Source organism: Calonectris borealis, chromosome 7, assembly GCF_964195595.1.
Source record: "Calonectris borealis chromosome 7, bCalBor7.hap1.2, whole genome shotgun sequence".
NCBI classification, from domain to species: Eukaryota; Metazoa; Chordata; class Aves; order Procellariiformes; family Procellariidae; genus Calonectris; species Calonectris borealis.
The window spans coordinates 24,058,217-24,082,265 of NC_134318.1; the positions used below are offsets into that span (position 1 = coordinate 24,058,217).

Here is a 24,049-nt window from a genome sequence, read left to right on the forward strand (position 1 = left end):
CTGAGGCATCAATTTCTCCTTTGCACTGTGCCCACTCTGTAATAATTAAGACATTTTCATATCTAGATTCATTTCAGCAAGCCTTCAGTGAATGGAATAGTCTGATTTTGGATGGCATAAAGGAATATCCTTCCAAGCTTTATTTCCTCTTTATTAAAAACAAAACATGCAAGGACATATTTGCAGTGTTGTAATACAGGATTATTTTGTTTTCCAGTCTTTCTTTCCAAGAGAATGATGCTAAAGTACCCCCAGCTTTGTGCAGATCTAGACACAACTGCACTCTCCATTAAATACCAGCATTACTGTTTGAAGCTACGAACGCTGCTCTGGAGCCATGTGTGTTTTATGTCTAACCCAGGGAATGGCAAGAGTAACAGACTAATGTTCACGTAGAGGCTAGTGCAAGGATTTTATTCACAGGTAAACTGATCTCAGCAATTTCCCAGTAATCTACTCCATGGAAAGTTTCACTTCTGGGGAAAAGAAGGGAGAAGGAACAAATTATGAAGGGTTTCGTTCTCTTTTCTGCTTCTCTTACACCTGGCTTGCCTGGGATAGGTTTGGTTGAAGTCAAGTGCCATCAGAAAACAGAAGGCCAGACTGGTATGTACTGCATATTCCTTCACCTCTGCTGTGTGCGGTGGGGTAAATGATGCCTGGATGCCTCTCCTGCCCCAGACCTCGTGTCTGGAAGCGCTGCCCTCTGCCAGCCCTCCATGTCATGCGGGATGGGGAGCTGAGATCTGCGGGAGCAAGCCAGGATCCTGGGCGTTTCGGTGTCCCTGGGAAGTGGGGGCGGGGGGGCTAAAAATAGTTTCACGAACGTTTCCAAACACAGATAGTGCCGATAAATCAGGGGAATGAACCTACAGCGGCGCGAGAAAAGCAAGGGTGCGTGAAAGGCAGCCAAAGAGGCCACTCAGATTTGCCGGGTCCCTGGCGGCCCCGTGACGTCCTGCTGGGGCACGGCCACACTGCAGTTCACCCCGCGGCAGAGCCCCGGCAGCGGGTCCCTGCCCTGAGCCGAGGGGCCGGCACCAGTCCGGCCTCATACGCTCTTCTCTCCTTCCATGTGCTCCTTGGCCGGAGAGGGCTGCTTGTCCTGGCTGCCCTCGGGGCTGGGTTTGGCAGGAGGAGTGGGGCTGCTGCTGGCGGCGGGCAGGAGGTTGGCAGACTGGAGCACGGCCTCCGAGTGCTCCCGGGCCTTCATGCGCAGCGCAGCCACGCTGGCGGTGCGGTTGCTTTGGCAGCCGTAGGTGGGCAGGAAGGAGAGGCCCATGGGGTCTGGAACGCAGCACGAGCACAGCGGGCTCCCTGGGAAGGAAGGAGACAAGGCACCATCACTGATGGGGAAGGTCATGGGGACCGTCTGACTGTTCCCTCCACGGTCGATCTGGAGAGGGCGGAGGTGGGGATGGGGTCTCGAATAGCAACAGCCCCCTCCCCTATTGACCGTTAGTGGGTACATAGATGTTCTCTGGATCAGGGCTAGAAAAGCCAGATCCTGTTCTGCTGAGGCCCTCTGTGAAGGATCTTACACTGTGAGTCACCCAGGGTGACAAACAGAATGAGGGCAAGCAGACTCAAAAGCAAGCAGTGACGTTTAGGTCACACATGAGACTTCCCCGTAACGAGGCTGAGCTCGTTCCCCACTCTCCTACCAAGCTGCTGCTCTGTGGCTACCATCAGCCCCATGCTGGAAGTGTCCCCTGCCCTCCACCTGCACGCTCAAGCCTGATCAATTTGGGCAGCTGCATTTGTTGGGTGAGTGTGGGGGTCCCACCACTTATCTACACCTGAAAGTTTACTGCAGAGAGAAAGGTGAAAATATCCTGGTTATACAGGAACTAATGACTTTCTCCTATCTCACTATGAGATGAGATAGGCTTTTCCTGGGCCAGGCGCCTGCCAACTATTGTCTACCTGCAGCAGTCTGTTCTATCTTCACCCACCCAACGTCTGTGCTGTTTAAGGATGACACCTTGAAGGGAACAGCCTCCAGAAGTGAGTCAAGGCCATCTAAAGCTGCTGCTGCTGACATGGTTTAAGAGTCCCATCAGGAGAGACGGGCCAGACCACCTCTATCCTGCCATCTGAGACACATGGGCTGTCCCAAGCAGGCAATAAAACACTGAAGAGGAGGTGAAAAGGGTATTCCTCTCCCTTTAAACCAAAAGGCTACCCTGCAACCCACTGCGAGAGGCAGTCCTCACTCCACCAGCTGCATTCCTGAGCTGGACCACGGCAGGGTCTTCCCCTGGTTTATCTCTGATAACGCTGGGACTTGATCACTGGGCAGGACATGCAGTCCATCCAAAAAGCCACCCTGGTACCTAGCTTAGATGCATCTATTGAATGAATGAGAATGTGTCAGAGGAGTAGGGAGGGGAGGCAGAGTGGGATGGCTGAGCTACTACTTTAATTTTAATTTGCTCTCTAGTGAGAAACATTGAGTTACACCATTTTTCCAGAGGTCTCAGAGGCCACACAAACTCCACATCCTCTTCTAAGCCCCTGGCAAAAGCCCGTCTTTTGCTGATATGCTACCTCCCAACAAGAAACAGCCCGGCCGCGCACATTCTGACATGATGCAATGTCTTCCTCTGATCTTTCCAAGCCAAGGACTTGCTTTAATTTCTGCAGTTAATGTTTGAGTTAAATGGCTCATGACTAAGTGATGGAACTAATAACCTGCAGGGAGCAGGTAGTCTTTCTTTTACACTTCTGCTCTCGGCAGCAACGGGTCAGCACCCATCTGCTAGGGATGAAGGCAGACAGTTGTTTGTTTTTAGGATGTTGGCAAGACTTCTCCACAGCAATTGTCAGAGATTATCAGCTTGCAGGTAATGCTCAGGAAAAAATATTCTTTGCATTTTAAAAAACACAACCCACAAGGGACAAGTTATTAATGTAACTGGAAAGTCTTCTTTTCTCTTGTAATACTCCTCTGATAGAGCATATGACCAGCAGACCAACATTTCCATGAGTCCAGGCATTTAAATGAATCGCACAAGCAAGTTTCAGCACTTGACTAAAATCCTCCATTTTTTGCTTTTAGCACTAGGAAGCTCAATGTTGAATTCTGTGGCTGCTTTGAGCAGGACAGAAGGAGGGTTTATAACAAAATCCACTCAGTAACACAACTTAGAGTCTTTGCCACCACCAACAATGCTCATAAAGTCATTTTTTGCCCTGTTGAATTGCAGCCACTTCAGGGGTGCTGGATGGCCACTGTTTTAACACGAGGGAGGAGAGGAAGATCAGCACTTCAGAGTCCCTACAGTTTGCAGCAGGTCTTCAGCTGCAGAAGCCACACAGAGGTCTGTTTTTCCGTTACTATTAAGCCCCACTACCTTAAGGTTCAGCTCTGAAATGGGGGAGCATGGAGGCCTGTGCATCAGCTGTCTTTGCACTGCTGCTTTCTAACACAAACTGAGTGAGACTTTTGAACGCGGCTGTTCAGCTCCCAGGCTGAGGGGAGGGCTGGCCCGTCTGCGGTACCTCCCGCAGGACCGAGCACGGACATTGTTTGCTTAGCAGGAGGTGGGGAGAAGTGGAAAAGAGTCTTCCCCTTTTCAAAAGAGCAGGAATCGGCTCCATCCCCTAAGAATAATTTTCATTCCATTGTTAGAGAGGGATAAAATATTTATCAGTCTTCAGTACCAATCTAAGCTCTTTGCTTAATAATTAGACCTGATATTACCCAGTGGCTCTGCAACCTGAGGGTGCAGAGTTACCTGTGGTGGAAACTAGGCTATCTCTAGCATTAATTCACTCATAAACCATTCCTTTCATTTTCACTGAGGTTAAAACACTTGCAAACAACAGCTCACACCCGAAAAAAATGTAAAGTAACAAGTCATTTGCTCCAGGGCCCAGCTAGAATACAGAAGAGTAGGATTTAGCCCTATTTCTTTTTAATGTAAAAGGAAGGTTGAATCTACATTACAATTGCCTGTGTCTTCGGGTAGTAAGTCCAGTGAAATCTATCAGACTTTGCTGGCCCAAAAGCCAAGATGAACAATGGGAGAATCAAGAGCCCAAGGTCTCCACCTGCCCGTCAGTCAGCCCACGATGGACAGGGATCTGACTTTCACCAAGAAAGAGGCATCCATATATAGCAGACATCAATGGTTTTTTACATCTTATTGCAGCAACCCTGAGTCCACAGCGGGGAAGGAAGGAATCATTCCTACTTATTTTGGATTCTCAGAGGAGTTTAGGCACCTAGCTCCCATCAAAATCAGTGAGGGTTAAGCCGTTAGCCTAGATCTTGATCCAGCTTCCACTAACATCTATGACAGTCTGATATTACTTTAATGGGATTTGGATCAAGTTGCTACAATACAGACAGGGCACAGTTTTCTTTCTTTCAGGAACTTACTGCCTCCTGTACACAAAATTAAAATACACAATTAGATTTCCATTAACTTACAGCAAATTCTGCTGAATTGATCTGAACCTCCTTGTATTCCTATATGAGATCATACTTTAAATGCTCAGCTTGAACATAAATACTTAATGTAATAAATACAGTCTGAAATATTTGATCCACTTGGCAGTTTAATTGATCTACTACAGAGACTGACAGGAAAAATTAAATTAGTTCTGTCTTGTCTCTGCCAACATCACATTTCAATTGTAACGATATTTGATCTACAGTTTTGGTTGCGGACTCTTTTGTGTAGTTCCAACGTTCAGTTTCAGCTGAGAAGAGTGGGCTGGGAGCGGGGCCCATATTGACATATAAGTATTTTAAATATATATTTTGTATTTCAACTCAACAGTTTAAAGAATTTAATAGATAGCCTTTCCAAAAGGCAAAACCCCTGTTCCCTTCCTCTTTCAGTATTTCTGCATATCAGCATTTGATGTGGACAGCTGAACAGCAACCTGACGTGGAGGGAAGCAAGGAAAAATTCCCATTTAAAATCCTCACTTGTCAATGCATGCTGTTTAGTTTTCAGAGGAAATACTATGCTTGATTTAATTATAGTTTGCTTCTGATAGTAGTCACATAGGTTTGCTTGAGCTCTAAATCCTCATAAACTCTGAAATCACTTTCACAAGGTTTGGAAGGTCAGCAACAACCTGGAGTTCATAGTATCATTTACCAGTGAGAGCTGATTTAAAGGGAGCTCCTTCTTGCTCTTCATACATGACGCCAACACTGTGTCTATTAAAGCCTGAGGCACAAGCAGGATTAAAACAAAAGTGGCTTTATCCAAACCTTCTTGAGCTCTGAATCAGGAGGTTCAGAAGAACAAGAAAGGCATAAACTTAGAGCCTGAAACGGAAAGGCACCAGATGCTCCCAGTATAATTTAGGGTAACCTCAAGGCTGCTAAAGTTGCGCTAGATGGTTCCTCCTTCTAGTGCCTAAGGTTAAATGTGGAAGGCACCCTGTGCTGCCCAGAGGCTGGAAGAGCACTTCAGAGCTGACAGTAGAGTCCAAATGTTATAATTTCTTATCCCCTTGGCTTGTGAACCCAATGCAAACAACATAGATCTGATGATCTAGCTCAGTTGCTCTAGCAGGAGCCTTTTTGTGTAAATAACTTTACACTGGAACTGGAGGATTTCATCCTCCTTTATTTCTGCCGTTAATACTGTTCCAAAAAAATAATTCAAAAGCCAGGACCTTGCCTGTTTGGACAGTAAAATTGGCACCAAAGCCCACAAGAGCTGGGAGAACAGAACCAGTCCTTTGAACGCTGTCAGCTCAGCAACCATTTATCACTCTTCCCTTCCACATCAAAAACATGATCTGACCCTAAATCCTGCTGACGTGTCATTCCAAGAGGGGTCAATAGGAACCCCTGCCCAGCTAAGGTCCACTAACATAATTAAGATTTGTCCTGGAGGAACAAGCCAGCACCCATTTCCTTCCCATGATTCTTAGCGCTCCTAGTATCTGCATATTCCCTAATATTTGTGATGAAGACCAAAGAAATCTACCTGCGAGGTAGGGCAGTGCTAGAGTCAGGGACCTGTGTTACGGGAATCAAAGTAATGTGCTCAAGGTCTGTGTATCTGCAGCAAATTAAAGAAATGTTTTAAATACTCTAAATTAGTCACAGTGGCAGGTAAACTAGGGAAAATGCCAAACAGAACCCACTTGATGTATTTGCTCTATTACAGGAGAAAAGCCAGTAAGTCCATAATCAAGAATGACAGAGAAAATAAAGGACCCCAAAAGTTTTGATTCCCGTTCCCCAGTCTCATGGTAAGCAGTGGTTCTTCAATTCAGTAAACACCAGTTCAAGGGTAAGTTAGGTCTTTGAATGCTTCTTTCTCAGCCTTGGCAAGGGGCATTGCCCAACGGAATTGGGCAAATTCTCTTCATCTTTCCATAAAAGAAATTGAAATGTAATGGATGGGCAGTTCTAGTTGTTGTAGTTTTTTTCCTGGATACTGCAATTAAGCCTCCCTGATATGAACAACAGCAACCACAGCAGCAACAAACCATAAAAGACCCTAATCAATGGTGCCCTGGAATATCCACTTTGATGTGCATAATGCAATCCTGCTTCTCTATCAGTAGTGTGGAGGTGCTGTGAAAACCAACTGAGCTATAACTTGCACAGAGCAGAGCTGTGGGTGAATTATGAAAGTAATTCCCTGGCAAGTGTAATTATTTCTCTCCTCATACACTGCACTCCACTCATCACGGGGTCTGGGGAAATTTCAGTGGAATGTAACAGACACACTCTTGGCCTCTGCCACCAGAATGGTAGAACACTTCCGCTAAAAACCGGAGATTCTTGTTTACACCCATTAATAACATCTTCTACATTAATGAATTGCATTCATGCTGTCATCCATTAAGAAGGTACTTTGAGGTCTCTCTCTGCACAGAACACTAGCTTCTCCTGATGACTCTATTGTTATACAGCCCATAAATAAAACAAGTATTTTCCCTTCATATTTGAGGTCTGCAATTAAATCTACTAAATGGACTGCAGATGCATGGTTTACAGTAAGCGATTCATCTTGGAAGATCATGGAAATGTTGAAGTCACCACAATGAAGTAGCATAGTTGTCAAACTAGGACAATTGCAGAGAGTAACAAACACCAGAAATTTCATCTATGTGAGCCAGCCTTCTTCCTGACTATGGCCAGTGGTGGACAACTTAAAACCCTGAAGTAAGTGGCAATACCATCCCTTTGAGGAAAAAAAAATCTCAATTTCAGAGACAGCAGGGTTCATGGGGCATATTGCTTAGGGAGAATAGCTTTCTTCTCATTCATCAGAGCAGATCTAGTCTTGTGCTCCAACAATATCCCCCATTCACCTAGAAGTGGCACATGTGGGGTTCAGATAAGTGCTGCTTGTTGAAGAGTTGCAGAGCCACACAAAGCACAAGGCAAGCCTACAGTGCACTGCACAGTCTTTCCAAAAGCAAAGTTGCAGGCTCAGTCCCTGCCCCATGCTAGGCTGTCCTGAGATTTCTTGTCTCTACTAGACCAACTTCATCATCAACTATTATATCCTTATACTACAAATTAGTACCAGGAACTATGTGCCCTAGACACTTTATGCAGCCTTGGAAATCTGGGTCTGGAGCCAAGCAATCAAAGTCAGAGAAGGAGAAAGAGAGGTATTAGTTTCTTTACAGAAGACAGAGAACTCTCAGGTGGCAGGATGAAAATGGTCCCTGAGAGTGTAAAATAATTGTTAATTAGTTACATCGCCATCATCACTTGTTATTCACTGTATTGATTTCAATTGTCTCCTTCTAAAGCATCAGTCAAATATTACTCCCTGACACCAATGAAGTGTTGGCTCACAAGCCCAACAAAGCACGTCTTGTCTCCACAAAAGAATGAGAAAACAACCTAGACTTCCAAGTAGTATCTGATGTGCTGAGAGTGCCTATTTGTCTGCAGGCAGCTTTTACGGCCTTACTGAAAAATATGATTCCCTTTACTGGCCAGGATTATTCTCCCAGTGGTGGGAATACATATCTATTTATGGGATCCACATAGAGGAACTGCATTTAATTTGACATTGGCATAGAAGAAAGCCTGGTCATGCATCCGTGCTTTGATTCTGGAGCAACTATTTTGGTTTCAAAAGGACAAAGAATTCCTGGTAGTTTCAAAGCATGGTCAGCACAAGAGAGATAGCAGGAAGAGCTCTTGATCATTTCACTCTTCAATAAAACTTGCAAAATCTTGGAAAACCTTAGTACTTGCTGACTTTCTCCTTATCCAATCAATCCAAAAACCAAACAGCTCAGAGTTTTATGCACTGTGCTAAGTTTGATGGGATTTCGTGTGGCATAAAGTCCTATGCCCTCAAAATCACTGTGGCAGAGTCCTGTCGGCATTTCTGCTGCAAAGTGCGACTAGATTCTCAAGGGAGAGGCTTAGGTCACTTCATTAAGACACATAAGGACACAGACTAATGCCCACCTAAATGTAGGGTTACTTCTCCTTTGACAGGCCTGAAGTGTACAAATCAGCTCCTAGCTCAAAGGGGGAAATGAGAAGGAAGAGTTAAACAAACTGAATTGAGCAAGATGAAGAAGGTCATGTAAAGGTTTTGTAAACACTGTGTCTCTCCCTGTCCTTTCCTTCCTTCACATAACCATTATCTCTTCCTCCAGACTGACATGTGAGCTTGGTTGTGCTCTCAAATACGTTGGTTTAGATGAACCATCATTAACCTGGTGTTTCCATATCAAAGAAAAACAAAATGTGAATCAGGCCTGTGATACTTTTGGTCCACTCAGAACCTCTAGAGATTGTCCTGTTCATCATTGCCAATTAACAAGACTGAAGCTCCAGGTCTGCTGTGCACAGCCCCTACCCCAGCCCAAGTGAATTGCCCTTGGAGAAACAGGGAAAGAGGAACTTGTGGAGATGAGCCAAGGAAAGAGGAGACAATACTCCGTATATAAATACCACAAGAAAGATGCTACAATTATTCTCTGCTTGTATAAATCAAATTTGTCACCTTATAGAACAACAAATTCTTCCCCCTTAACCTCAAAGCCAAAATTTGACATTACTGAAACCTAGGTGCAGAAGAAAAAGAACTCCCCTCAAAGCAGCAGCTCAGTCTACCAGTCCCTTGCAAGTATAACAATATACTAACAGGCATAGGGAGCTCCACAAAGGTCCTGCTAGGTGGATATACAGATATGCAAATCTGTAACTGGTTTTCTTAAAATCAAAATATACTACATTATCCCAGTCCCCTTGCATGTATCTGGAGATTTCAAGTGACAGGCAGGAAATATAAACCAGGCATCTCAGCAATGAACTGCATCTGTAGCTGACAACATTCATCAAGAGAATATGCATGCATCTGATAACTGACCATCCCTATACAAATTATAAAAAATCTGTATTTACATGTGGGACAAATTTTTCAGGGACACTGCCTCTTAGCCTGGGGAGGCTATCTAACTGACTATCTAACAAGTATCTCTACAAGAGATTCAGGAATAGGATTTTTCCTGCCCCTAGGTTGTAAAACTGCTATCAAGCAAAAAGGAGCAAATTATTCATTTCTCAATTTAGTGGCTAGCTGTAAAATCACAGAAAATAATATCTGTCTTCCAAATAAATAAAACTAAAAAAAAAAACTCATTACAATTTTTTTTCATTCATTTTTATTTCATTTTGCTTGGCTTTTGTTCATTGGGGTTATTTTCCTTAAAATTTAGCTACATTTAAACATGAAACAAGTGAGAACAACATATAGATGCACTGAATTTTGAAAATGCTTAAATGTAAATTTTAAGGAAAAAACCATCCCTTACTTCCATCCAAAATTATTCACTGAACACAACTACATTCCCACACCTTTCAACCTGCCCAGGACTACGTTTATCAAAGAACAATCTTTTTGCCTGAAGAATTTCACCTGTATCTACTCCAGAGAGGCTGTTCCTGCCAACGGAAGAAGCCGAAAGTCTCTGCCCCAAGACCTCGCAGTCACAGGGCAGAGATCAAGAGGACTCGTGCAGTCCAACAGCCGCTACCTGCTTACGGGGTTTAGGTTGACAGTCATCCTTTAAGATTTAGGGCTCGGGTCACACCTGTATGGCTTTTCTTGATTCAAAATCACAGGTCCCGCACCTATCAAAAGAGCAGCAGCTGTATGGCGTGTCTAGCTTCAGCTTTTTTGGAAAGACAGGAGCAAAGAGGGAACAGGGGGCAGGACGCTGGACTTAATGCAAAACTCAGCAGTTCCAAGCATTTGCTTCAGGACTATACCTTGGCAATGCTGATTTAACTGGAAATACTCACAAAGAGCATGAGGTATACCAGAGAACACAGTGAGAGGTATTAAAGGACATTTGTGTTCATGGTGGAGGATCTTAAACTGGGAAACTTTCCTCACAAATTATTGCACCACATTGGGGCATAGAGTAAATGTATGTGCCACTTTGTGCTTGGCAGTGCTATGAGGCTTTACATCCCATAAATCTATAAATTGAATTCATCCTGCTTACACCCTTGGTCTTATAAATTGTTAGACTAGGAACAGCTAATGGATCAGCGGGTGATTTATTTTTAAAAGATGCATACTGCTGCTTTTTGGGAACTGAAAAGGATATGGACACTGGATGTACCCTTCCTGAAGCCTGGGTCCCAGGTAATGAGGAATTATTTTGTATCCTCCCCTGTCCCCATGCACACGCTTTATTCAAGTTCTCAGAGGGGACCTACTGTTCAAGAAGAGAAAGGTCTGGCATTGTGCAGAGATGTACTGCAAAGGAAACCACATGCAAAGAGCGGATGAGGCATCAGTAACGGTGCCAGGTAATGTATAATGCAAAAGGATGTGTATAACTAATTTATCAGTATAAATTTGACTCTTAAAAAAAAAGCATACGCAAAGAAAACTCCAAGGGAGCAAACCCTACCTGCCTTGCTCTTGAGACAAACCCTGACTTCACTAAAACTGAGTAAAATGAAGGAGCTTCGCCACAAATGATGCTACAATTTACAATAGGAGACTCATTCCTGTACCTGCAGCATCCGTCAGTGCAAATGCTGCCAATCATAACAGAAAGAAGGATTCATCATTTCCCAAAGGCTTCTCCACTGGCTCCACTGGGAGCATCTGCTTAGCTCGAAGGAGCTGCTCTTTGAGCTCACCCCTGAAGTCAAACAAAGTCACTTACCTTTTAGAGAGGCGACATGGGATAAAGCTTGTGCGTAGGTGGCTGTGTTGAGAAGAGTCCCTGGCAGGCAGGAAGGGAAGAAAGGTCCTGTAGGACCCACTGCTCGACTCAGGCTGATGGAGAAGAGAAAACAACTTACTTACAAAACCAGAACTAGCTGATGCCAAAGACAGCATATGTGCATGCACACCAACACCTCGGTGTCTTGGTGTCTCCCATCCCACCGGTTGGGACCAAGCCTGGATAACATTAGCCTCCCACAGCCAACAGCTTCTCAACATCTCCACGGGGAGCAGCGAGTTGCAGGAGAGACAGCTCATCTTCTAATGATTTGGGCTCTACCTGAAGATGGTACTGTGTAGGTCAAGGCTTACCAGCAGGCAAGTCTGTATGCATGTACATACATATGATGGATGCTTGCCCCAAAGAGAGGCAGCTGATAACATGTATTACTCTTACCTCTGCTGGATCTCCAGACTCTCTTTTTTATTCCTGGTTTGATCTGCTGGAGAAGGGGAATTTAAATTCCTCGAAGGAGGCGGCACCTCAGCCATTGTTTCCTTAGAGCCCTCTTGGTCGGAAGCACCCCTCTCTGTTTTTCTCCATTTAGCTCTTCGGTTTTGGAACCACACCTGGAGCAGGAGAGCAATCCAGGCTGAATACCGTGTTTAGCCAAATGCGAAGCAAGGAAATTGTAAATTGTTACTCTAGTGAAATCAGCCATTTAGAAGCTTGGATAAACTTCCTCTTATTTTGTGTCCCCATTGTTATTCTAGTTGAGCCTTAGGATTACATTTGTATCTGGAATATTTCTGTGTCTGGAAAACAAGCCAGAAACGTCTAAAGACATTCAAAAAGCACATTAAACATAAAAAAAAAAAAAAAAAAAAGAATTTTGATATTACTGTGCCAGTTAGCAAAACATTTAAACGTGTGCTTGCCTTTATGCACACATTGAATTCTCACTGATTTATATGTTTTAGCACGTCTAAAAGCCTTTTGTATAGGGATGGACTTAAATATGTATCTAAGCACTCTGACAAAACCGTATATAAGTCTTTAAATGAGCTGCTGCTAGAATCAGAGAGGTCAGAAATTAAAAGGTGTGTATTAGGCCATCTTATCCAGCCCATTTCCTGGAGAGGACTGATACTTTCTGTTATTCCTCTGATGTATTTGGCCAGTCTGCCCTTAGAGGACTCAAAACGTGGTAGACACTAATTTTGGAAGATCATTCTGCAGTTTAATACACGCCAGTTTCCCAAACTTATTTTTTCCCTGTAATGCAATACAAATGTTCATGGTCTTGATTTTATCCCCCAACTCTTAGTCCAAACACTTTTTTTTTCCATTTACCTCGGAGCTGATGCTCTGAAAGCACCTTATTTGAGGTGGAAAATGCCAAGCCTCTCTTGAGGTCAGGCAATCCACATTTTAATACATGACTTCAAGTATAGGCGATATTGTTATTATTATTATTCTCCTCCTACAACTCCATTTTAGTTAGCTGCCTTTTAATTGCATGTATCAGCAAACGTTGAATAATGATTTTATCTATATTCTAAATTTAGAGCAGTTAAATGCAAAGCAAAATGCAGACACTTTCTTGCGTCTTAATTGAATGAAGGTCACAGCTATAACAACATTTAATTGAGCTATTTTTCATTATCATATTTTAATGACTTTGCACTGACAGTTCGCCTGCTTCTGAGGAAAGAGCATGATGAAGTCGTTTATTTCCCTATTTAGTTATTGTTTGACAACATCATCTTCGATTAAGACTCGGCTTTATAGCACATTAATCATATTTGAATGAGCAAGGGGTATAAATGTAAACATATCTCCCATCCTCTGTGTTTCCCCATGTCCCTGCATGAAAGCAGCCTAAACAAATGCTTGCATCTATTGTCTGTTTGCATAATAGCCAACAACAAGGCTAAACACCAGTCCTCAGCAATCTAATTGTCACCACCCCTATCTCACCCTTGCACCTTTCAGGAAGAAGTTATGATCTTCCACTTCTGAATGCTCAATAATTGTGCCATTTATCTCAATTTGCAGTTCAGTCTTTAGGCACCAATAGCCAAAATGGCATTTTTTTTTTTTTTTAAGCCAGTACCTACAGTGCAGTGGCAAAAGGAGATTTTCATTTCCAAATAATAATCAGTTTAATTTGCCCGCATATGACCAATGATTCATGTTCAGATTTAATAATCAGGATCGCATAATCTGATTATAGGAGGAATAATTTGTTTACAATCCCCAATTTACTGCGGTGAATTCCATTATCTCTCTTCAGCCATTGGGTTTTAAGAGATACTAACATGACCCTAGGGAACAAAAGGCAAGCTATTATATTTCCTACAATTAGATCTTTGCATAGTCTTAACCCCGAGCACCTAAATAAAAAAAATACAAAAACAGCGTGCAGAAAAGCCCCATAAATAAAATGAATACATAATCGTGTTCAAAAAATGGCTTGCAACTCTGTGGTGGATGCCTGCAGAGTTATAGGGATCCATCTCTGTCAACTGCAGGACTGCTGTTCTTAGCAGAGTTTAATCCCTGGATATGGAAAACCAAACACCTGGGTCAAAAAAAAAGGGGAAAAAAAAGTGGGGAGAAGGAAGGAAAGAAGAAAGGAAGAGGTGGAAAAGAGTGGGGGTAGAAAGAGAGCGATCATGGCCAGTGGTATTTATTGGATCATATTAAAGGTGTGGGAATTGCTCTGCAGGCTCTTTAGCTGTCTAAATTAAGTGTTTAGAAAGAAGGCGAAAGGGAGAAAAGTTGAAGAGGTGCAGATTTCTTCCTGGCAGCTGGGCTCCCTGCAGTTGACTAATCCCATTGCTCGACAGTGGTCATAGCTGCTTTGGAGAATCACGTCTCAGCTCTTTTCTCCACACACACCCCCTCCAAAAGCAAGGAAATGGATGTGCATTGATGTAATTTAGTACCTTGGAGACGCGGACAAATTAGTGTAGAACATTATCACTAGTTAATTATGAATGACCGATTAATCAACCTAATCTAATATTCCACATTATGTTGATGTTATTAAAGTGCATCATGAAAATGACAGATCGTCTTCATTTGCGTTCTTTGGCCAAATGTGCACTCTGCAGTCATGATGTCAAAAAAAAAAAAAAAAGTTTGCCGGTTTGAATACCCGAGAGTTAATAATTCCCCAGAATGTTTACCTGCACCCTGGCTTCCGTGAGGTTGATTTTCATAGCCAGCTCTTCCCTAGTAAACACATCGGGGTAGTGGGTTTGAGCAAAAACCGCTTCCAGTGCCTCGAGCTGGTGGAGGGGAGGAGAGCAAACATCTGTCAGGGGCCGGGCGCGGCTTGGAGCGCGGTACGGTCGGGGGGCTGCCGGCTCGGTGGGCGTCTGCCCGGCTGCCCCAGGGAGGTTCCAGCGAGAGATGGGGAAAGCGGGGCCGCCCGAGGCTGCGGGCCGGGCAGGCAGCCGGGCGGTGCAGGGCGTGCAGAGGACAGGCAGGCAGGGAGCAAGCAGGCAGCAGGCAAGGGGCGATCGGGGTGCAGGTCAGGGGGCAGAGGGGAGCAGGCTCGTACCTGCTGCAGGGTGAAGGTGGTGCGGTTCCGCCGCTGCTTCCGTCGCAGGAACCCGTCGTCGAAGTCGCCGGCGGAGTGGCCTCCGAAGGGGGCCGCGCCTGCGGGCGGAGAGCCGCGTTAGGTGCCGCGGGGCGCGGAGCCGCAGCTCCCGCCGCGGCCCGGGAGGGGGAAAGGGCCGGAGCCGGGGCCACCCCGGCGGGGCCGGCGGCTCGGAGCCGTTCGGGAGCGGGCGGGGAGTGCTGCCCCATCGCCGCGGGGCGCGGCGCCCCGAGCAGCTCGGCCGGCCTGGGAGGCACCGCGGGACCCGCCCGGACAGCGGGTGCCCCGCCGGGCTGGGGGTCCTGCCGGCACCTGCGGGTCCTGCGGACCTTCGCTCACCCTGGCGCGGGTGAGGGGCAGCCCGCCCCGGGAAAGGGTCGTTTTCGGACCATTTGTGTTTTAAAAGGACGAAGAGACGAGGCTTTGATCTAGGTGTGGTGACAGCAGCTCGGGCTCGTAAAAGCCCTGCCTGCCTGCCGGGAGAGCCAGGGGAAGACCCCGTGCCTGGAAGTAGCAGGGCTGGGGCCGTTGGCAGTTTTCTCCCCGCACACCACACACCCTCCGAGCAGCGGCCGAGCCGCCCCCCGCGTCCTCGCCCTCATCCCTGGAGGCGAACGGCGAACACGGGCACGGGGCTTCGTACAGCGCCGGGCACCGGGGGCGGCGGGAGCACTCGTGGCCTCGGCCACGGCTAAACCACTGGGACTCGGCAGCGGGGCTGGAGGAGGGACCCCCTGCCCGTCCCCCGACGGGGGGGTTCGAGGGGTCCGGGAGGGAGATTGGGAGTTTGTCCCTGGTCGGAGGCCGGGAGAGGGCAGACGGCCCGCCGGGATGCAAACCACCTTCTTTGGAGCAGACCCCGGCCTTCGCGGCTCCCCCAGTTACACATCACGGGTGCCCTGGCTGAACTGCTTTGCTCCCTTCCTGTTCGCTGACAAAACAGAGTAAAAAAACCAAACCAAACCAAAACCAAAAACCTAAACCAAAACAACAAATAGCCACGGAACAGAAAAGTACCCAAACCCACAGAAGCGTTGCTGAATGTCTCCAGGACGCTGCTTGCAGACCTGCCCGGTGGAGCACCCCATCCGGGCCGGCCCCTCCTCGGGGCTGGAGGTCACCGCTTATCTTGCAGCATCATTTGGAAGATAAACACGGCCCCCAGCCCCCTCCTCGCACAGACAGACGGCCCTGGGAGATGCTCGTCAGAGAACAAAACACTGTCCCGCTGACCCCCAGAGCCCGGTCACTTCCCCCGGCACCGCCGGGCCCTCCCGGGCGCCCAAACCCACCGAAAACGCGGGCCGAAAAGGGCTTTTCTGTTGCCGCTCCGGGTTTTGGGTGGGTTGGGTTTTTTCTTTTTTTTTTTTTGGGGGGGGGGAGTGTTTTTGTTTTTTACTTGGGATGCTCTATGCTGGGTGGTTTCACCCTTTAGCAGGGCACCCCGCCCCGCTGGTGCCCACGGCGGGAGAGTGAGGGGTCGGGCCCGGCACGGCGCCCTCCGCCCGCAGCCCCCGTCACCGGGAGAGGCCGCAGCCTGCGGGGACCGCTCCCCGGCTCGGGCCGCCGAAACCAGACACCAGCCCCAAACTGCCACCGGGGAAACAAACAAACAAGCAAACAAACAAACAAAAGCATGTTTCCAAAGCTGTCTGCCAAAAACTAACGAACAAAGCCGCCCCGGGTGGCATAGGACCGGGGACAACTTTGGGGAGACAGTTTTCCAGCCTGGCGATGCGCAGACCGGCTTGGGTCCGCTGGCCCTGGGGCAGCCGTGCCTAAAGCGGGGCTCACCCTACCCCGGAGGAGGATGAACGCGCTGGACCACCGCTTCCTGGCAGCGCTAGAGCGGGGAAAGCCCCTTGCTCACCGGGTGATGCCCATGCAAGGCGCCGGGGTGGGCAGGCAGGGGGGTTTTGCGGGGACGGGCCGGTTCCCCCGCCGTGCAGCCGCGGCGAGCGCCGGCACTGCCGGGCACGGCAGGGCAGCCCGCCCGGAGCCGAAGTTGCGCGGCCGAAGCTCCGGGGCTGCTCCCCGCACTACGAGCGCTGGCCGGAGGCAGCGGGTGCAGAGGGCCCTGGGCATGTGCGGGGGTACACAGGGAAATCCCGAAGGCTGCCTTTTTTTTTTTTTAAAGGAAACGAACAAAATAAATAAAGAAAAACCTCTGATCTATAACACAAAGAAAAAAATCCTCCCAAATATTTATTTTCCGCTTTTTTTTTTCAGTCGTGCCCCGTCTTTCCCCATCCTCCCGCAGAATGTTTGTAAAATAGCATTAAAGATTTATGCGGTCCCTTTGGCTGGAGGGAGGAGGCGTGACCACGTCCTGAAAGTGTCCCGATTACAGCCATGACACCAACATCTGTGCTGGGAGGGGAGAAAAGCATCTCTTTCGTAGCCTGAGGCTCAACTGCGGGATCGCTATCCACAGAGGGGAGGCAGGTGGCAAAATGACGGGGGTGGGGGTGTAAAAACAAGGCCTTTCCAACAGGAATCAAATTAAAAAAAAATAATCATGCAATCCTTCTTTCCATCCTGTGACAAGAGGGGAAAGCTGAGCGCGGGGAGGGGGGATAAGATGGTGTTTTCTCAAGGAAAAAGATGACGCGCTTTTATATTTAGCTGTCTCTATAGATCTGCATCTTATCTCAGCACGTATCTGTACCCCGACGGTCAAAAGTGCCGGCTCTTGGAGCAAGTCAGACCACAGTTTCTCCCTCCACACCCCCACACCCCCCCCCCCCCCACTGCCTCGAAGTTCAGCTCTCGTACTTACACGTCTCTGTGCGACAACACTCACCCTCTAGCTGCGGGGGGCAGTGGAAGTAGAACATGGCCCTGCGGCTGGGCGGGCGCCCGCTGCCCGCCGCTGCGAGGCCGACGGCGGCCGGGGCCGGGGCCAGCCCGCGGGGCGCGGGGCTTCCGCGCACCCCCCACACCGACACCAGCTCCCCAGCCGGGCACCGCCACGCACCGCCGAGGTGTCTCCTGCCGACCTGAAGACAGAGAGAGAGGGAAAGAACAGAATAGGTGAATAACCAGAAGAAAGCACCCAGAGAAACTCATTGATAATCCTAGCTCCCATCCCAGAAGAAGCAGAGAAAGTAGTGTCTAACACTCTGTGCAACGAACTGAGAAAGCCAAAGGCAGAAAACTCCATGGTAGGTGCACAGTAATCGGAATCAGTAAAACTTTGTTGCTTCGCTTTTTCTTTTTTCCTTTTTTTTTCCCCCCGAATAGCAGGTTATCTATCTCTTGCTTTTCTTTCTATCTATCTATCCATCTATACATTCATTCAGTCATTCATTCATCTATCCATCTATCTATCTATCTATCTAGTTATCTCAGATATTCCCTTCCAGAGCAAATAATTACATAAAGGAAAAAAAATGCTTATAGCTAAGAACGAACCGTTTAAAAAAATCTAAATTATTCTGCCTAAATGAAACGGCAATAAAACCTAAAAGCTGTCTTCTTTTTAAAGCATCCAACACACTGGGAGCTGTGTTCGGGTTGGAAACCAATGTCCTCGGCAAGAAAAAAAAAAACTATTCAAATTTGTATGCAGTCATATAAAAAAATCCAGAAGGCAAATGAAAATAGTAATCCATACCTAAACCGAACAGAAGTAAAAATCACCAGTAAGGTTTGGGTGTATTTTGCACTGGAGTAAGGCGCTGTGAGTTGTTGGCTGCAGAGACAGAAGGGCTCTGTGGAGTTCTGGAAGTGGCCAGATGTCTTTATATCTGTCTACAGCATGCTCTGCCTCTCAGCACTTGCCTTTATAATCTCACGCATAATTGGCCTTAATCTGATTATTTCCAGCGCTGTCTACAGTGAGTAACTTGGATAGGTCTATTGGGCCCTACAAATGGCCCACGTGGTGTGCAGAGCAGGGGGAAAAAAAAAAGATGAAAAGAAAAACCCCGTCATTTCTCAGCAAACACCAGGAATGTGAACAGCAGCAACAAAATCCCATTATTTTCTGAGCGTTGGCGCTCCGGGGCTCGGCGGCCCCCGGCGGCCCCCCCCACCCCGGGGTGCCCCGGGCTGCGGGGCCGGGGGGGGCCCCGCCGTGCCGTGCCGTGCCGGGAGAGCCCTGCCCCGCCGCCTGGACCCCGGAGCTGACAAAGCGCCGGCTAATTGCCGCCGGCTGGGTTTTGGGGGGCCGCTCTGCACACGCCTTGCCTTTCCAAGCGATCGTACCACGGCAAAGTTTGATTTTGTTCACAGCGAGGGGTCTCTGGATTTATGCTCGCTTCCCGTCTGCAAATGATATGCGGCGGGACCCTTTGCAATTACTTTTAAAACGCATCCGAGACATAGGCTCAGCGGAGAAAGATGGCCCTTGCCTCAGCCCGGGTGAAAATTAGACTTTAAAGTACCCAGATGAAATTTTCAAGTCAGGGACGCGGGATTGGATCAAATCACATAAACTGCAAAAAAAGCAAGTATAATGGCGCATAATTGGTTCTGTAATAGCATTACACAAGGATAATAGCCTGTTATGGCCCCCTGCACATTAAGTGCTTCCCTGGCGTAAAGCCTTTATGATATTAAAGGGGGAATATAATGATATTTTGGTTATTAAATGCGTGTAATTAATTTATGCACCACTGAAAATAAAGTTGGTATTATGACCCACTCAAGATGCATCAGAAGATGTAAGTCAGACAACTGTTGATAAGTTCTGGTGTCTATGTTTCGTCTAGACTGCTGATTTTATTTTGGAACAATTGCTTCTCCGGCAGACTACACAAATTTAATATTTTATAAACATTGTAATGTTCTGTGCAGGAAGGGCGAGCAAATCTACACAGGCTCTCTTAGATCTGATGGGAGTTTAAAGACATAGCACATTCATACCAGAGCAAAAGAGATGGATACAGACGATACAGGTGGAGAAACAGGCAGAGATTTTGAAGAGACGATGTCTTTGGAAAGTTATTCTGCATGTATGATCTCACTAAATAAACACCAATAAGCCCTAGAAATATCACCTTCTCTATCCGCCTTTCACACTAGGCATATGTGTGGAAATTCCCCTAATGTATATTCAAGCTGAAGTTATGTTTCAGTCCTGTAAAGCATTATTTCAGCAAAGCAAGGCAAAAATTAATTGTACCCGAGATCCAAATTGATTTGATCTGATTTTATCCACTCACCTATAAATTTAGCATACTAGCGATAGATTTAGAAAGCTGCATTCAAATATGTTTATGTATATATACACACGTGTATACACACACATACATATATATTTACATGTATACACATACATAAACGCTTTTAGGGATATCTCTGTTTGACAACAGATATTGACTTACCACCCAAGCAAGTCTCTGAACAGCAAAGTATACTGTGAATTGAGACAGCTTTTACAGCACCGTGCAAGATGCAAGACCAATGTTCTGAATCCGACTGCACTCCTTAAAATAGCAGCACAAGCTTTAGGTCAATTAACCTTAAAAAGAAGAACATAACCCAGAGGTGCTGTCTGGATCTCCCCTGCCAGCCTCTCCATCCCGAGCTTTAAAATCCACGCAGGGCCAGTACTGCAGGATCTCTTTGCACAGAGAGAGATGTGCCTTCTCCTTTTTCTCTGATGTTGGGAAGAGAGTGAGACTGAGCGAGAGTGTTTTATCATAAGAACCCCTAATAAAATAATAATAACTTCATTATGGCGCTCTCAGGCCTTGCTCTAGTCAGGGGGCTGCATTGCTGTTTTGGCTCCAAGACTCACTTTCCCCAGCAGTTTGAAGCCTGCAAGTTCAGCGTATTGCAGGAGGCAGAGAGGGCGAAATGGAGCACGGGGAAGTGCTCCAAGTCGCTGCTTTTTAAATAGAAGCAGAAAGACCCTGCGCCGGGCGAGGCTGAACTTTCTCCCAAGGAGCAGTAGCTGCAACACTAAGCAATGTATAATCCCCCACGCCTCGCCAGTTCGGTGCCTGTTTAATTTTAATGCACGAAACGTGGGGCTGACATAATTAAAAGTTAGCGCTTCGGAGTCTTGGCTGCCGTTCTCCGGCGGCCGGAGCCCGGGGGCGGCGGCAGCGGCGGGGCGCGTTTCAGCACCACGGAGAGCGCCCGCCGCTCCGCGCCCCCGGCACCGCACGGCCCCGCGCCGCACCGCGCCCCCGGCACCGCGCTGCCCGACCCGGCACCGCACCGCTCGGCCCGGCACCGCACCGCTCGGCCCGGCACCGCACCGCTCGGCCCGGCACCGCGCTGCCCGACCCGGCACCGCACCGCTCGGCCCGGCACCGCACCGCTCGGCCCGGCACCGCGCTGCCCGACCCGGCACCGCACCGCTCGGCCGGCACCACCCGGCTCTGCCCGGCCCAGCCCGGCCCGCGGGGATGTAGCGCGGGGATGGTCCCTTCCCCGGGGGAAGGCTGTTGTCAGGGCTGTTTCTGGGTCTCTCCACGTCCCCCTTCTGTAGTCGCTTTCCTGCGAAGCTGGGACCACAGGAAAAAAAACAGTAAATTGCTTTGGATCATGGCTAGTATTTCTCTGGTAGTTCCTCTCATCTAGCTGCCAAAGGCAAGCACTAAAGACAAGATGTAGCATGAAATAACATACAGAGGTGAGCTACCATATTTCAGAAAAAAATCTCTTTTTATGCAAAGTCCTTAAAGTCTCTCTCACATACACTGTATTATTATTATTATTACTATTACTACTACTACTATCATTACATCAACATTAATTACTAGGTCTGCAAGGAAAAGTCCAAGTAAATATAATTCTGGATAGACGTTTTGCTGATTGTGTCTGTCTTAAAGCAGAACTGTTCCTGTGCTGCACACACAAACACACCTCTTCTCATTTTTCTCCCATGACAATAAAACCTAGGACTGAACTGATGAGCAAAATCACTGAATGGACGTTTTCCTTGAGAGCGCTCAGCCTTGAGGGGATCATTTGTAAAACTCAAGAAAGTCTGAATGGCTCAAGTTTGATGAAATGGCTCTCTTGCCTTTCCATGTCCAAACACTTCCTTTCCTATGATTCCTAATACCTGACCACAAAAAAAGACTAGCAGCTAAAAGGTTATTTTACCCTAATTCATGTGCAGTAAAATGTATTTTCCAATTAACCAAATTTGCCGATTTGTCCCGCTTGGACACTCTTATAATTTATAATGTAAAAGTGTTCTTTCTTTATCTAAAGACCAAGGTGACTGCTTTTAATTTTCTGTAACCTCTTTACACTTGATGTTCACCAGACTCATAATGTTAATTGGCTTCATATACGGATCATCAGTTTAATGAAGGAATAAATCCTATGTTGCTTTATGTCCCTCTGTTTTAACAATGATTGCTTTAATGAAGAATGTGACGTGTTTGAACTCAAAGCTGTAGGAGACATTAGAGGTTTTTTTTTTTATGACTGAAATGCTTATTTAAAGCTAAAACCATGAGGTTTCCATATTTCAAAAGCTTTTGTTTAAATCATTTTCCATGGAAAATATTGACACATTCTTCAGAAAAGAACTTTTTCTTTGTAATTGTGAGCAGAGACTGAGAATAGCACAGTTTTGTAATATAAACATCCCAATTAGGTTATGAAAATCTCTCTGAGCTGATTTTATACCACTGCAGTTTTCATTCAGAGTTTAAGTAAAACTCCTAGTGAGTTCAAAAGGAGTTATGCCTGCCTAAATAAGGAGTATTTTGGGGTAACTAATACAGAGATCTTTGTCAACCTACAGTACTTTCATTGTTCACATGTAGATGGAGAAAAGTATAGGGGAGAAAGAATTGTCAGTTCACACACAAAAGCTCTGGATTGCTGTAATCTATTTCTCCCCATGGGGATTTTAGGATTTCGGGAGCAGGGGTAAAATGTAATGAAACATGGGCTCGTAGAGATAGGTGACTGCAAATCAGAGCATCAATTAGGCCAAGCTGGAAAGCAGCAATTAGACCCAACTGCATGTGCTGGTTATACTAGCTACCGAAGGTTTAAAATGTACAAAGCAAATGCATTCTGGTAATTGAACTTTTACATTCCTGGTCCCACTTATAATGAAAGTAACCCTTTTTTTCATTTTTTTTTTCTCTAATGGGGACTGCATATACTGGATATATCTTTTCTCATTTGAGAGCTGCTGTCTGGACTGAAATGACACAATCCTTAGATATAGGAACACACAACACAGAAGAAGAAAGTCTCTAATCAAAGCCTGAGCAACCAATGGATTTGGACAGAAATTTCAGGACATGACAGAGGAAGTGCTTGGGAGGGGAAGGATATTAGCTTAAATTACATACCACTGAGAAGTCATGCAGTGGGCCAGGCCTGATTCCATGACCCCCTAGGTTTATGTCCCCACAAATATTACACTCATTCAACCCAGGTCACACCAAGCTTCAGGTAGATACACACACACATCTTCTTCCCCCTCCACCATACAGTATTGTGTCTAAGAGAACTATGTTTCTCCTTTCAGAGCTGACCAGGACTATAGTCCTATGGCCAGAATTGTATGAAAACGCAGAAGACAGCCCATAAACCATACTTTGCCTTCCCTCTCCATGGAGCACAAGAAGGCACCCTGTGGCATCTCCAGTGGCACAGAGGATTAGTCTGCCAGGAGGCTTATTCAGTAGCAACAATTCTCTACCTGTAGTTATGCCTTTACCAAACCTACGCCTGGTCCCCTTACCACTTGAAGTGACCCAGTCTGCAGGCTGGGACTATGCCAGGGCTTGCTGAGGTAAAACAACACTGGTTTTCAGGGGGATTGTCTGGGTTTTTTAATGAAGATGTCATATAAAGATGCTTCTTCCCAGGTGTGCTCTTTCCTACTAAAATGAGTCTTCTAACCAAGATTTCTGAAAAAAGACTTCCAAGGGAGCAGCAGTAAGAGTGAGAAAAAGTAGTAGCATTACTTGAAGGTAGAAAAATGAGATACAGAAAGACTAATTGATTTTCTCAAGTTGTCCATGATGGACAACTATTGCAGAAGAAAGCTGTTAACTCAGAGCATGTAAGTTAAAATCTTAACCATTTGACCTTGCCTTTGGAGAAAAGTTTTTTCCAGAAGTAGCTACTCTAGCTTAGCAGAATCCAATGTTTTTGAAAATCGAACAGATCTCGCATAAATGCGGATGGTACAATTATTGATATTATTTACCTTCGTCAAAGGCAGAAAAGTGATTTCCTATTGCCTAAATGGTACCCAGAGCTACTAAAAGATTGAGAGCTGTGGAGGTCAAAGTTAAAATTTGAAAGACACATGATATCTCAGATTTAGGTTTGCACTTTCTTTGGGTGGTC

General features: G+C 46.4%; 1 protein-coding gene across 1 annotated transcript; it reads right to left on the reverse strand.

Moving 5' to 3' along the window:
• Positions 1-220: 220 nt before the first annotated feature.
• Positions 221-17,613, reverse strand: DRGX (dorsal root ganglia homeobox). Its single transcript, XM_075155447.1, has 6 exons — positions 17,565-17,613; positions 14,723-14,820; positions 14,346-14,447; positions 11,608-11,780; positions 11,149-11,261; positions 221-1,317 (listed from the first exon to the last, which is right to left on the reverse strand). Exons 1-6 carry the CDS (start codon positions 17,596-17,598, stop codon positions 1,052-1,054), a joined length of 786 nt encoding a protein of 261 aa, XP_075011548.1. The 5' UTR covers positions 17,599-17,613; the 3' UTR covers positions 221-1,051.
• Positions 17,614-24,049: the final 6,436 nt, after the last annotated feature.

Bases quoted from the DNA above. Each gene is read 5' to 3' on its own strand.
- DRGX (XM_075155447.1), bottom strand. From the start codon at position 17,598: ATGTTCTACTTCCACTGCCCCCCGCAGCTAGAGG. The intron at 14,448-14,722 runs GTACGAGCCTGC...CCCCTCCACCAG, and splicing joins CCACCTTCACCCTGCAGCAG to CTCGAGGCACTGGAAGCGGT. The intron at 11,781-14,345 runs GTAAACATTCTG...CTCCTGCTCCAG, and splicing joins TCACGGAAGCCAGGGTGCAG to GTGTGGTTCCAAAACCGAAG.